General features: G+C 46.7%; 1 protein-coding gene across 6 annotated transcripts in view; it reads right to left on the bottom strand.

Annotated features, from left to right (window-relative positions):
* THSD7A (thrombospondin type 1 domain containing 7A) overlaps positions 1 to 13,795 on the bottom strand; it is a 586,917-nt gene that overhangs the window by 46,240 nt on the left and 526,882 nt on the right. For all 6 annotated transcript variants that reach the window (XM_030550674.1, XM_030550676.1, XM_030550675.1 and 3 more), the window contains one exon: positions 13,601 to 13,718. In XM_030550674.1, coding sequence (XP_030406534.1) covers positions 13,601 to 13,718 — 118 coding nt within the window. The remainder of the gene's footprint in view (positions 1 to 13,600; positions 13,719 to 13,795) is intronic.

Below are 13,795 nucleotides of genomic sequence, written 5' to 3' on the forward strand. Positions count from 1 at the left end.
CAACTCAGGTACGCAGGAGCCACCGTGAGGCGAAGAGGCTGCAGGTCCGAGTGACGAAGCCTGTCATTGCCCTGAGTGATGAGGTCTGGGCTGACAGGCCGAGCAACGTGGTATGTCAGTGCTGCCTGGACCACTCTGGAGTGATCATGATGACGCACGCTCCGCCCCTGCGGAATTTTAGCAGGACGTAACGAACCAGTGGGAACAGCGGGAAGGCATAATGCAGTTGGCCGTTCCACGGTAGCAGGAATGCGTCCAAGATCGATTCCGAGGAGAGACCTTGGAAGGAGCAGGACACCTGGCATTTCCTGCACTCGCGGTGAGCGAACAGGTCTGTGTGAGGAACCATTTCCACTTCCGGAAAGCGGGACGCCTCACATGGGGCAGAGTGATGACTCGTAAGACAGGAAAGACCTGCTGAGTCAAAGAGATAAGACGTTCCGAGCGCCTGGGAGAAAGGACGTCGCCAGCTCCATCGAGCGGGCCATGCAAAAGACCCGGAAATGGATGGCCTCCTGACAAAAAAGGGGGGAGGACTATGTCCCCCCTGAATGCTTATGAAGCACCTGGCCATTGTGTTGGCTGTAAACACCGAGATACAACGGCCTCGCAGCTGCCGCTGGAACCCCTGACACGCCAGGCGGACTACTCTGATTTTTGGGGCATTAATGAGGAATGCCAGCTCTCTAGAAGACCGAAGGCCTTAAGCTCGGAGGTGACCATGAGCACTCGAGCAGAGAGATGATGCGTCCGCCGTCAGGGGCAGTGAGGGCTGGGGCGGATGAAACCGCATCCTGTCCACACCAAGGAGGGGGTTAGCCACCACTCTAGGGAGCCTAAGGCGTTCGAGGGAACGGTGACTACCATGACCATTGGCTCCCTGTCCAAGCGGTACGCCGAGGTGGGCCAGACTTGGAGAGGACGGAGGCGGAGCTTGGCGTGTTTGGTTACAAACTTGCGGGCAACCATGGACCCAGGAGACTGAGACAAGAACGAGCTGAGGTCGTTGGGAAAGCCTTCAGACCTCAGATGATTGATGCCATTGCCTAAAACCGCAGTTGCGATAAGCAGGCTCCGGCTAGGTAGGAGACCAAGATAGCCCCTAGGAAGCCCAACCTCTGCGTGGGAACCAGAGTGGATTGCTCTATAGTAATCATCAGGCCTTGATCTGTGAATAAGACCGTGACGATGCCCACGGCTGAGTGGGTTGTGTGTCAGAGTCTCCTCGGATAAGCGAATCGTCCCAATACGGAAAAACGCATATCCGACATAGCTACGGTAGGCGGCGACTATGGCCGTAAACCGGGAGTATTCACCGCTGGCTATAAAGCGGAGGCATCTCCCATGCGGAGGGAAGATGGCATTGCAAAAGTACGCGTCCTTCCTATCCAGGGCGGCATAGTAGCCCCCCGGAGGCAAGGATGGAATAATGGTTCCCAGGGATACCATGCAGAACTTCAACCTTATCCCAAACCGGTTGAGTCCATGCAGGACCAGGAAGGTCTGACCTGTGGTCGAGTGGGGGACTAGGGCATAACGGGAGTAAAACCGCTAGCCCCTTTTGTCCGCTGAAGGGGGACAGGGCTGGAGCAATTTTAAGGTGGTACCTATGCTCCATCGTGCGCAGGACCCAGCGACCTAAAAGTAACTGGGGCCATGCCAGGAGAAAGCGGGATCAGGATCCCGTCCTGCGACTGGTACACCGCCCTCCGGTGAACCTTGGAAGGTCCGTCTTTGGTCCCAGTGGTAATTGCGAGGGACCTCGACTTTGGCTTTTTTAGGGGGCCTGACGTTTGTCTGCGACCACCTTGGCCTTGCCGTTTTCCAGAGTTCTGCCTCTGGCTAGGCACAGAGTATGGCGGCTGGGGCCATAAAGGCCTGCGTTTGGTCGCAGGCGTATACATGCTGAGACGCATTAGGACCCTATTGTCCAGCAGGCTTCGCAGTCTGGGGCTGTCTCTGCCGCGAAGATGCCTTTACCAACAAAGGGTAAATCCTTTCCCCCGTCCTCCAAGACGGCAGCGAACTCTAGGTGGGAGGTTCGAGGGAGAAACTCCTCCACCCAGGTGCTATAAGTATCGCAGCTAAGCAAGGCTTGTTGCTTCGCACCCCAGAGGCGCAGGGCCCCTGCAGAATACACCTTGCATTCGCCAAGGCTCTTTCCGCTTCGGGGCTGGCGCCCGCTGGCCATGATATCAGGATCGTGGTCCTGAGCATAAAATCCGCGCATATGGGGTGACACGGATGCGTGTCCGGACGGCCATGGAGGTACTAAAAGAGGGCACGGGCCGAGTCCCTGACTCACTCGGACCTTGCCCAACTCGGCACCGGGGACCGGCATCGGGAGGCGTATCGGTACCTGGAACGAGATCCAGACCCGCAACCAGAACGGTGTCGGGAGGTCGACCGAGATCTCGAGGCTCGGAGAAGAGCTACAGGAGTCAAGGTACCTGCCCCGGTGCCAGATGTCGGAACGGTGCCGATAGCGGGTCGGCGAACGGGATACCGACCGGTGCAGTGAGTGTGACCCGTACCGAGGAAAACAGTACCGGGACTGCCAGTGGTGTCCGGTGTGCCGACAGGACTTGGCGCGTCTGCGGGACCGTGATCATAGACGGTGCCGCTCTGCTGTACTGACAGGGGACAGTCCCTTGAAGAGACTGTATTACCCGTACCGGCGGTGCCCGGGTCAGGCAGCACTGACTCCGTCATGGCACTGAGAGCCCTCGCCGTTGGTAACATCTCCGGCGCGCAGGGAACAGCAGGCTCAACCACAGTGCGTACTGGGGAGCTGTCAGGCACCGGATTCGACGGCCCTCGTGGGGCCGGGATCCATGGTACCGAGGTCATCAGAGCTTCGGTAGGTGCCGGTGCCGGGAGAACCGAGTTAGATAAGCCGTCTGGCTGGGGTGCCGTCAGCACTGAAGCAGCGGGAGTAATACGCTCAACCACGGCGCGTGCCGGGGAGCCGTCGGACACCGGATTCTACGGCCCTTGCGGGACCGGGATCGACGGTGCCGAAGCAGGTGTCGGTGCCGGGCGATCCGACTTAGACTAGCCCTCTGGCCGCGGTGCGGTGGGCACGGAAGCAGCCGAAGAAGTAGCTCGACCACGGCGCGCGCCGGGGAGCTGTCAGGCACCGGATACTATGGCCCTTGCGGGACCGGGATCGACGGTGCCGACGTCATCGGTGCCGCAGCAGGTGTCGGTGCCGGGCGATCCGACGTAGACGAGCTCTGGCTGCGGTGCCGTTGGCACGGAAGCAGCCGGAGCAATACGCTCCACCACGGCGCGTGCCGGGGAGCCGTCAGGCACCGGATACTACGGCCCTTGCGGGACCGGGATCGACGGTGCCGACGTCATCGGTGCCGCAGCAGGTGTCGGTGCCGGGCGATCCGACGTAGACGAGCTCTGGCTGCGGTGCCGTTGGCACGGAAGCAGCCGGAGCAATACGCTCAACCACGGCGCGTGCCGGGGAGCCGTCAGGCACCGGATTCTACGGCCCGTGTGGGACCGGGATCGACGGTGCCGACGCCATCGGTGCCGCAGCAGGTGTCGGTGCCGGGCGATCCGACGTAGACGAGCCCTCAGGCTGCGGTGCCGTTGGCACAGAAGCAGCCGGAGCAAACGCTCAACCACGGCGCGTGCCGGGGAGCCGTCAGGCACCGGATTCCACGGCCCTTGTGGGACCGGGATCGACGGTGACGACGTCATCGGTGCCGGAGCAGGCGTCGGCGCCAGGCGATCCGACTAGACGAGCTCTCTGGCTGCGGTGCCGCTGGCACGGAAGCAGCAGGAGCAATACGCTCAACCACGGCGCGTGCCGGGGAGCCGTCAGGCACCGGATTCTACGGCCCTTATGGGACCGGGATCGACGGTGACGACGTCATCGGTGCCGTAGTAGGTGTCAGCGCATGGCGATCCGACTAGACGAGCTCTCTGGCTGCGGTGCCGCTGGCACGGAAGCAGCAGGAGCAATACGCTCAACCACGGCGCGTGCCGGGGAGCCGTCAGGCACCGGATTCTACGGCCCTCGTGGGACCGGGATCGACGGTGCCGACGTCGTCGGCGCCGGGCGAGCCATCTTAGACGAGCTGTCTAGCTGTGGTGCAGCTGACACAGAAGCAGCAGGAGCAGTAAGCTCTACCACGGCGCGAGCCGGGGAGCTGCCAGGCACCGGATTCCCTGGTCCTGGGGGACTGGAATCGACGGAGCCGAAGTCATCGGTGCCTCTGCAGGCCGGATAACGCAACTGAGGCGAGCTCTCTGGCTGCGATGCAGGTGGCACGGAAGTAGCGGGAGCAGGGGGCTCAACCACGGCGCGTGCCGGGGAGCCGCCAGGCACCAGCAGGAATCGTAGAATCTCTCGACCTCGGACGAAGGGAACGGTGCCGAGTCGACATCGGTGCCGGCGACGGTCGGTGCCGGAAGGCCTTGGTGGTACCGGCGGGGTCCGGTGCCGAGGAGGCGCTTCTGCCCGCCGCTTGAACATCGCTCCGCGCCCAAGGTGGAGGGGCAAGTGAAAGTCCCGCACCTTTTTGTTCTCGGCTTAAAAGCCTTGCAAATGGGGCACTTATCTGTCAAGTGTGATTCTTCAAACAGGAGTCATGTAGATCTCTCTTCGGCCGCGGCTTCTGGTAAGCCGGGCCCCTTTTGAAAATCTGGTGAGCCATGCATGGCTCCGGCACTGGGCTCATGGAAGGGCTACTTCCTGAACCCCGCTAACTAAACTAACCATGTTAGCAAAGGAAAAACGTATAACCATACAAATATATATATATAAAAGTGTTATAACTGCATAATTATATACGAGAAAACGAGTAGCTAGGGAAGTGGAGGTCAGCTAAGCCGCGCTCCACTGTTCCAACGACCGACACGGGCGGTAAGAAGGAACTGAGGAGCGGGTGGGCCGGCAGGAGTATATATGGAGCGCCATGGTGGCGCCACTCTAGGGGGCGACCTGCCGGCCCACTGAGTGGCTAGGGTAAAAGTTTTCCGACGAATGTGCACGCGCGGCGCGTACACCTAACTGGAATGGATATGAGCAATCACTCGAAGAAGAACTTTGGTTCTCCACTGTTTTGGAGTTGTGCTGCTAGGAGGGAATGATATGGGTATCTAATCCACAAAATTTTCCTTGTATTAAATTTAGAAACGTATCAGATTCACAAGATGCTAGTTGTCTAAATTCAGAAAGCAGAAGGAGCTTGCCACTTATCTTCTTCGTCTCCCTGGGCTTTATTATAATGGAGAATTTTCAAGGGACAGAGGATATTTCACCCAGATCTACAGAAAATTAAAATATAATAGGTTTAACTGACATTAATCTTCTGTTCAGCTGAGGGTAACACACTACCCCGGCCTGTTTGGGGACTAGATTCTATTTCAAGCAGTTATATAATGGGACAAAGAAGAGATTTTGTATTTAGTCATCCTTCGGGGTGATTCTGTTTCCTTCCTCTTAGTTGAATATCAGACTATTGGATTTTATTTCTGAGACAGACGATACAGTGAAGCCACAAGAACTTTTTTATGTGAAATGCAGTGCCGGGTAGTAGCCCCTCTATAGATAGATAGGGATTTCCAAAGAGTTCTATTAAACCCACATTTCTGTGGGGTTTTAACTTCAATGCGAATAAATACATGCACTGAGCCAAAATGTGTCAGACTATAAAAACAAGTAAATAACAACCAAGCAAAAAGAGCACAACATTCAAATCAAGTATCCAATATATTCAGATTTATAATGTGCTGCAATGAATTACACTGACCTACCTCCATAACCTCACAGTATTAAAGGGGCCACCCCCTTTCACCTATCTGTCTATTTTTAATTACATTTGTTACTATGAATTTGGAATTAAGTACCCTTAACTATCGAGAGACAAATCCTGCTCTCAGAGTAACTGGACTATGCTATGAACTGTAGCAAACCTCCCCATCCAGGCCACAAAGTGAGAACAGAGCTGCATAACTAAGTTTCTTTGGAAAATGCCAATTCGTCAGAATGAAATGCTTAGTCAAATCTAGTACAAATTAAATGAAACTAGGGCTGTAAAGTGTTTTAAAAAATTAATCGCAATTAATCACACTGTTAAACAATAATAAAATGCCATTTATTTAAATATTTTTGGATGTTTTCTACATTTTCAAATATATTAATTTCAGCTACAACCCAGAATACAAAGTGTACAGTGCTCATTTTATATTTATTTTTGATTACTAATATTTGCACTCTAAAAACAAAATAAATTGCATTATTCAATTCACCTAACAGAAGTACTGTAGTGTAATATCTTTATGATAAAAGTTGAATTTACAAGTGTAGAATTATGTACAAAAATAACTGCGTTCAAAAATAAAACAATGTAAAACTGTAGAGACTACTAGTTCACTCAGTCCTACTTGTTCAGCCAATCGCTCAGACAAACAAGTTTGTTTACATTTGCAGGAGATAATGCTGCCCTCTTCTTGTTTACAACATCACCCGAAAGTGAGAACAGGCATTTGCATGGCACTGTTATAGCCAGCATCACAAGATGTGCTAAAGATTCACATGTTCCTTTACGCTTCAACCACCATTCCAGAGGACATGCACCCATGCTGATGATGGGTTCTGCTCAATAACAATCCAAAGCTGTGCAGACTGATGCATGTTCCTTTTCATCATCTGAGTCAGATGCCACCAACAGAAGGTTGTTTTTCTTTTTTTGGTGATTCGGGTTCTCTAGTTTCCAAAGCAGAGTGTGCTTTTTTAAGACTTCTGAAAACATGCTCCACACCTCATCTCTCAGATTTTGGAAGGCATTTCAGATTCTTAAACCTTGGGTCGAGTGCTGTAGCTATCTTTAGAAATCTCACACTGGTACCTTCTTTGTGTTTTGCCAAATCTGCAGTGAAAGTGTTCTTTAAGCAAACAATATGTTCTGGGTTATCATTCGAGACTGCTATAACATGAAATATATGGCAGAATGTGGGTAAAACAGAATAGAAGACATACAATTCTCCCCCAGGGAACTGAGTCACAAATTTAACTAACACATTATTTTTTTTAACACGCATCCTCAGCATGGAAGCATGTCCTCTTGAATGGTGGCCAAAGCATGAAGGGGCATATGAATGTTTAGCATACCTGGTACGTAAATGCCTTGCAGTGGCAGCTACAAAATTGCCATAAGAACACTTGTTCTCACTTTCAGGTGACATTTAGAGAAGAAGCGGGCAGCATTATCTCCCGTAATTGTAAACAAACTTGTTTGTATTACCAATTGGCTGAACAAGAAGTAGGCCTGAGTAGACTTATAGGCTCTAAAGCAGGGGTAGGTAACCTATGGCACGCATCCCGAAGGCGGCACACGAGCTGATTTTCAGTGGCACCCACTGCTGGGTCCTGGCCACCGGGCTGGGAGGCCTCTGCATTTTAATTTAATTTTAAATGAAGCTTCTTAAGCATTTAAAAAGCCTTATTTACTTTACACACAACAATAGTTCAGTTATATATTAGAAGCCTCCTACTGCAAGACAAATCCAAGAAAGAAACCAACAGGACTCCACTGGCCATCACATACAGCCCCCAGCTAAAACCCCTCCAACGCATCATCAAGGATCTACAACCCATCCTGGACAATGATCCCACACTTTCACAGGCCTTGGGTGGCAGGCCAGTCCTTGCCCACAGACAACCTGCCAACCTGAAACATATTCTCACCAGTAACTGCACACCGCACCATAATAACTCTAGCTCAGGAACCAATCCATGCAACAAACCTCGATGCCAACTCTGCCCACATATCTACACCAGCAACACCATCACAGGACCTAACCAGATCAGCCACACCATCACTGGTTCATTCACCTGCACATCCAACAATGTAATATACGCCATCATATGCCACCAATGCCCCTCTGCTATGTACATCGGCCAAACTGGACAGTCTCTACGGAAAAGGATAAATGGACACAAATCAGACATTAGGAATGGCAATATACAAAAACCTGTAGGAGAGCATTTCAACCTCCCTGGCCACACTATAGCAGACTTTAAGGTGGCCATCCTGCAGCAAAAAAACTTCAGGACCAGACTTCAAAGAGAAACTGCTGAGCTTCAGTTCATCTGCAAATTTGACACCATCAGCTCAGGATTGAACAAAGACTGTGAATGGCTTGCCAACTACAGAACCAGTTTCTCCTCTCTTGGTTTTCACACCTCAACTGCTAGAACAGGGCCTCATCCTCCCTGATTGAACTGACCTCATTATCTCTAGCTTGCTTGCTAGCATATATATACCTGCCTCTGGAAATTTCCACTACATGCATCTGAGGAAGTGGGTATTCACCCACGAAAGCTCATGCTCCAAAACGTCTGTTAGTCTATAAGGTGCCACAGGATTCTTTGCTGCTTTTACAGATCCAGACTAACACGGCTACCCCTCGAATATTATTTAAAAATCTCTCTTGAAGTTTCATTGTTTTTTTATGAATCTTGAAGTTCCTAAATATGTCTATTTGATGTTGCTAATAGAGAGGAAGTTGATTTGGACAGGGGAGAAAAATTTGTTCTGTATTAAAAATAATATCAATTTTAGGTAGGTTTCCATATAGTAACAAAGCCTGGAACGTAGCAGGCTGATTAGCTTTTCTTCCATCCATTCTAATGTAGGTTGGTATGCTTTTGGAATGGTTTTGCACATAGCAATTGCATCTTGTGTTGGGTTTTCAACTCATTACCCTAAGGTCAGAGTTCACTTTCTTTTCTCTGTGGTGCTCCAACTGCAGGAGCTATGGATGCAAAACTATGAGGATCCACTTGACAAACCTTTTCCCACCTACTTACAGTGAACATAGGAGTAGAAAGGCCAAAACGGGGGCTCCCTTTCTGCAAAAATTGTTGAGTTATTGAGATAAAGTTTTGTCCTGAAGTGGGACAAAATATCAAAGCCCCATACATTTTCACAGAAAGGGATTTAAAAGACAAGTTACATTTTGGAAGAGCTGAAGTGCAATTTATCAACTTCCCAGCTGTCTTCAGGGAAAACACTTGTTAATTGACAAGTTGGCAAGAGGATTGCAGCCCAGCTACCCGAGAGGCAGAGTCCAGCTACTCCACCTCACAACAATCCCTACCCTCTCCCCTTCAGCCAAGGCCAGGAGCTAGAGATATCCTGCCCATCCTCAGGAGCTAGGGAGAGACGGGGACACAGAGTACCCTGATGCTATCTCAATATCCCCTGGATCTAGAGGGAAAGCAGGATTTGACAAAAGTTTCATCTAGGGCTGTTGATTAATCGCAGTTAACTCATGTGATTAACTCAAAAAATTAATTGCAATTTTAAAAATTAATCACCTTTAATTGCAGTTTTAATTGCACTGTTAAACAATAGAATGCCAATGGAAATGTATTAAATATTTTTGGATGTTTTCTACATTTTCAAATGTATTCATTTCAGTTACAGCACAGAATACAAAGTGTACAGTGCTCACTTTATATTATTATTTTTATTACAAATATTTGCAGCATAAAAATGATAAAAGAAATAGTATTTTTTCAGTTCACCTCATACAAGTACTGGAGTGTAATCTCTTTATCCTGCATTGTAAGTGCAACTTACAAATGTAAAGGTTTTTTTTTGTTACATAACTGCACTCAAAAACAAAACAATGTAAAACTTTAGAGAAGGGATCAGCAACCTTTCAGAAGTGCTGTGCCAAGTCTTAATTTATTCACTCTAATTTAAGGTTTTGCGTGCCAGTAATACATTTTAACATTTTTAGAAGGTCTCTTTCTATAACTCTATAATATATAACTGAACTATTGTTGTGTGTAAAGTAAATAAGGCTTTTTAAATGCTTAAGAAGCTTCATTTAAAATTAAATTAAAATGCAGAGGCCTCCCAGCCCGGTGGCCAGGACCCAGCAGTGGGTGCCACTGAAAATCAGCTCGTGTGCCGCCTTCGGGATGCGTGCCATAGGTTACCTACCCCTGCTTTAGAGCCTATAAGTCTACTCAGGCCTACTTCTTGTTCAGCCAATTGGTAATACAAACAAGTTTGTTTACAATTACGGGAGATAATGCTGCCCGCTTCTTCTCTAAATGTCACCTGAAAGTGAGAACAAGTGTTCTTATGGCAATTTTGTAGCTGCCACTGCAAGGCATTTACGTACCAGGTATGCTAAACATTCATATGCCCCTTCATGCTTTGGCCACCATTCAAGAGGACATGCTTCCATGCTGAGGATGCGTGTTAAAAAAAATAATGTGTTAGTTAAATTTGTGACTCAGTTCCCTGGGGGAGAATTGTATGTCTTCTATTCTGTTTTACCCACATTCTGCCATATATTTCATGTTATAGCAGTCTCGAATGATAACCCAGAACATATTGTTTGCTTAAAGAACACTTTCACTGCAGATTTGGCAAAACACAAAGAAGGTACCAGTGTGAGATTTCTAAAGATAGCTACAGCACTCGACCCAAGGTTTAAGAATCTGAAATGCCTTCCAAAATCTGAGAGATGAGGTGTGGAGCATGTTTTCAGAAGTCTTAAAAAAGCACACTCTGCTTTGGAAACTAGAGAACCCGAATCACCAAAAAAAGAAAAACAACCTTCTGTTGGTGGCATCTGACTCAGATGATGAAAAGGAACATGCATCAGTCTGCACAGCTTTGGATTGTTATTGAGCTGAGGATCCCTAACCCTAACGCTCCCACCCCCCAGCTCCAAGTGTAGACATATCCCATGTTTAATAGCAAAACACTGAAATTCCCCTAGATACTTGTGACCAATTTTTCAGCAGAGCTCAGCAACCATAAGCTCCAACTCAGAACAATGGGAGGTTCTGGGTACTCAGTGCTTTTTAAAATCTGGCCACTCCATTTAGGAGTCTACATGGGAGCTGAGCTCTCGAAAATCTGGCCCCAGTTGTGGCTGCTGAGCACTTTTGAAAATCTGCTCTCCATCTCTAACTCATTCTGTTTATGTCTAAGTAATGAAAAACTCTCCAAGAACTTCTACTGTGAATCCTACAATTTGTATGTGAAGGGCTCAGACACTGTGGTGATGAGCACAATAGAAATGCCTTCAAATAATTAAATACCACAGTAGCAAATTATTAACTATGTTATCGGGAATTTTTTAAAATAACATTAATTGTATGCTTTTTCTATTTACATTATAAGCTCTTTGGGGCACAAATCATCTTTTAGTTATATGTGTGTACAGTGCCTAGGACAATGGGGTTCTAATTCCTGATTGGGGCATCCAGGTGCTACTTCAATACAAATAAATAATGATAACAATAATTATTTCCCCCTAGTAATAACATACCACTAATCTACATACAGCAAGATTCAGAAATGAATGGAAGAAGAATAGTTTCAACTTAATCCCCTAGGTTTTTCTTAAATCTTTTTTTTCTTTTAATACTGGCGATTTGCATTTCAAATATGCAAAAAAATAACTAATTTAGGTGTTAACATTTGTCCTCATTTTCCCAAATTTGTTTCTATAAATATGGATTACATAGCAAAAGAAATTTGCAGGGATGTAGAGAGGTAGAGTCTCCTCCCTCTACCCTTACCGGGGAGAACAGAAATATCCAAAATGATTATCTGCCCAAGACTGATTTATATCATTAGCCTATTGCTTTTCAAGGCCTCTCCCTTGCTTTTTGCTCAAATAAATGGGCAATTTATATGGGATAAAAAATGGCAAGACTTGTCACATAAGATCCTTAAAACATCCTGGGCAACTATGTGGTTGCCAGATTTGTATCTACATTATCTAGCCTTCCAAATTTGGCCTGTTGTAAGGCGGTTTCTTTCCAGTAGCTCTGTATAGACACCAACCTGGCTTGAGACTGAAGAAAGTTTAGCTATGCTCTTTGCTTCCCTCTCTCTTCTTTTATATATTTTGAGAGGCTACCCATACCCTGAAGGAAAAAATCCAGTCTTTGTATCTGCATGAGGCATCCTGCAACACGTTAAGATGATTACAGCACCCGATCTTACTAATTCTCCTCTTGTACCACTATGGATTAAGGCCAACTCCACGCTTGAGACAATTTGGATAGAAAAAGGATTAATAAAAATTAATGATACAATACAAGATGATAAGACTGTCCTCGTTAGATTATGTATGTAACAAATATCAGCTACCACTGTCTCACAGTTCCTTCTTTCAGCAGCTATGCTCAAGGATTCATGCAAGGATAGGGGACAACTGGTCTGTTTCAACTCTCTCACTTCTAGAAGAACATGTTAAGAAACATGGAAACAAAACCTTGTAGAAATTATTTATAGGTGGCTTAATGTTTGCATTACCCTCTCATTCTCAGTCTTGAAAAAAGAACAGGGAAAAGAATTCAGCCTTATCATCAGAACAGAAACTTGAGAGGATATCTGGTTTAATGTGAAAGATACTTCAAGTTCTTTAATATCTTTTTCTGGAAGAAGTGCAAGGATAAACAGTACTATTGGACTCCAGAATGTTTGTTTAAGGCCTGATTGGTAACACACAGTTAATGCTGGAGATGCAAATGGCCATATGACAACCTTTCACATGTCTGTCAAAAATGGACGTGTTCTGGAATGCCATGGTCACTGCTCTCTCAATAACTTTTAAGTGTTGCTATCTTTCTTTCTACAAGCTTATATATTTTAGGGCTGCTAGAGGAGTTGGTATTACCAGTTAACATTAAGAAATGGATGCGGTAACTATTTTAGAGGACAAGAGAGATCATTTTAGAAAATGTAAATCTGCAATTCCTCCCTCACACACACCTTAGTGAGGTCTCTACTATTCCATTAATGGAAAAAAGACTCTGTTTAATAGAAGCTATGGAAAAAATATGAGCATGTCTGGTCTCACTATTGCATACTTTTGCAGTTTAGTATATATTAGTCCCCAATACTCATAGGTTATGTTCTCACTTATTTGTCTATTTAGTCACTTTAATAATTGATGCCCTGCATGACCTCTTTGGGTTCAGGTTTGTTTTTTTGTTTTGTTCTCCAGGTTTTGCAAACAATGGACACTGTATTTTGTTATTTATATGCTATTTCCATCATGTGCACGTATGTATATGTGATTTGTTTCATTGTGTGTTTAAATTCTATATAAAGTTAAAATATTACCCATTTGAAAGCAAAAGCTCCTATTTTCTGTTTATAAAAAAGAGGACGTGTGTGATGACTGTTATTATGGTGGGTTAAACTTTCAAGAGCCATGTCTTATGATTTAGCTTTTCTTATCTCAATAATATTAATGAGAGTTGTAAAGCTAAATCTCCCATTGCTGGGACATCTATGACTAATATGTCCAGTATGGTCAATCTCCTCTGGCAAAGTCAAGTATCATTTGTCAGATCTCATATCTATTTATTGAGTCAGAAATTTTTTTCAGTGTGGGCCAAATCCTTTTCATTTTAACCTCAATATAGCCTCAATGAAACCTACTATTTGTCTGAGAAAGTTAAGCCAGATTTAGGCCCCCCATCATTCTCTCTCTAATTAACTACTCTTCAAATTCCTGGGAAACTATTCGTTTTGTCGGATTTAAAAAAAAAATGCTCAGCCACAAAGATATTCCAAGAACAGTGACTAACCTGTAAGGCCACATGTTTGAGAACACTCAGACCATGGAGACCAGTCAGAAAGCTGACAGTTCACAGGACATTCCACCACACAGGAGGTATTCATCTGCCACGTCTTCTCCAAGCCAAGCTAAAAGAGGAGACAATTGTCAGCATGTGACGTGTGGTCTGTCCCACTAGCCTAGCCTGTACTACTGAGAACAGGGT

This window comes from Gopherus evgoodei, chromosome 2 (assembly GCF_007399415.2).
Source record: "Gopherus evgoodei ecotype Sinaloan lineage chromosome 2, rGopEvg1_v1.p, whole genome shotgun sequence".
Classification (NCBI taxonomy): domain Eukaryota; kingdom Metazoa; phylum Chordata; order Testudines; family Testudinidae; genus Gopherus; species Gopherus evgoodei.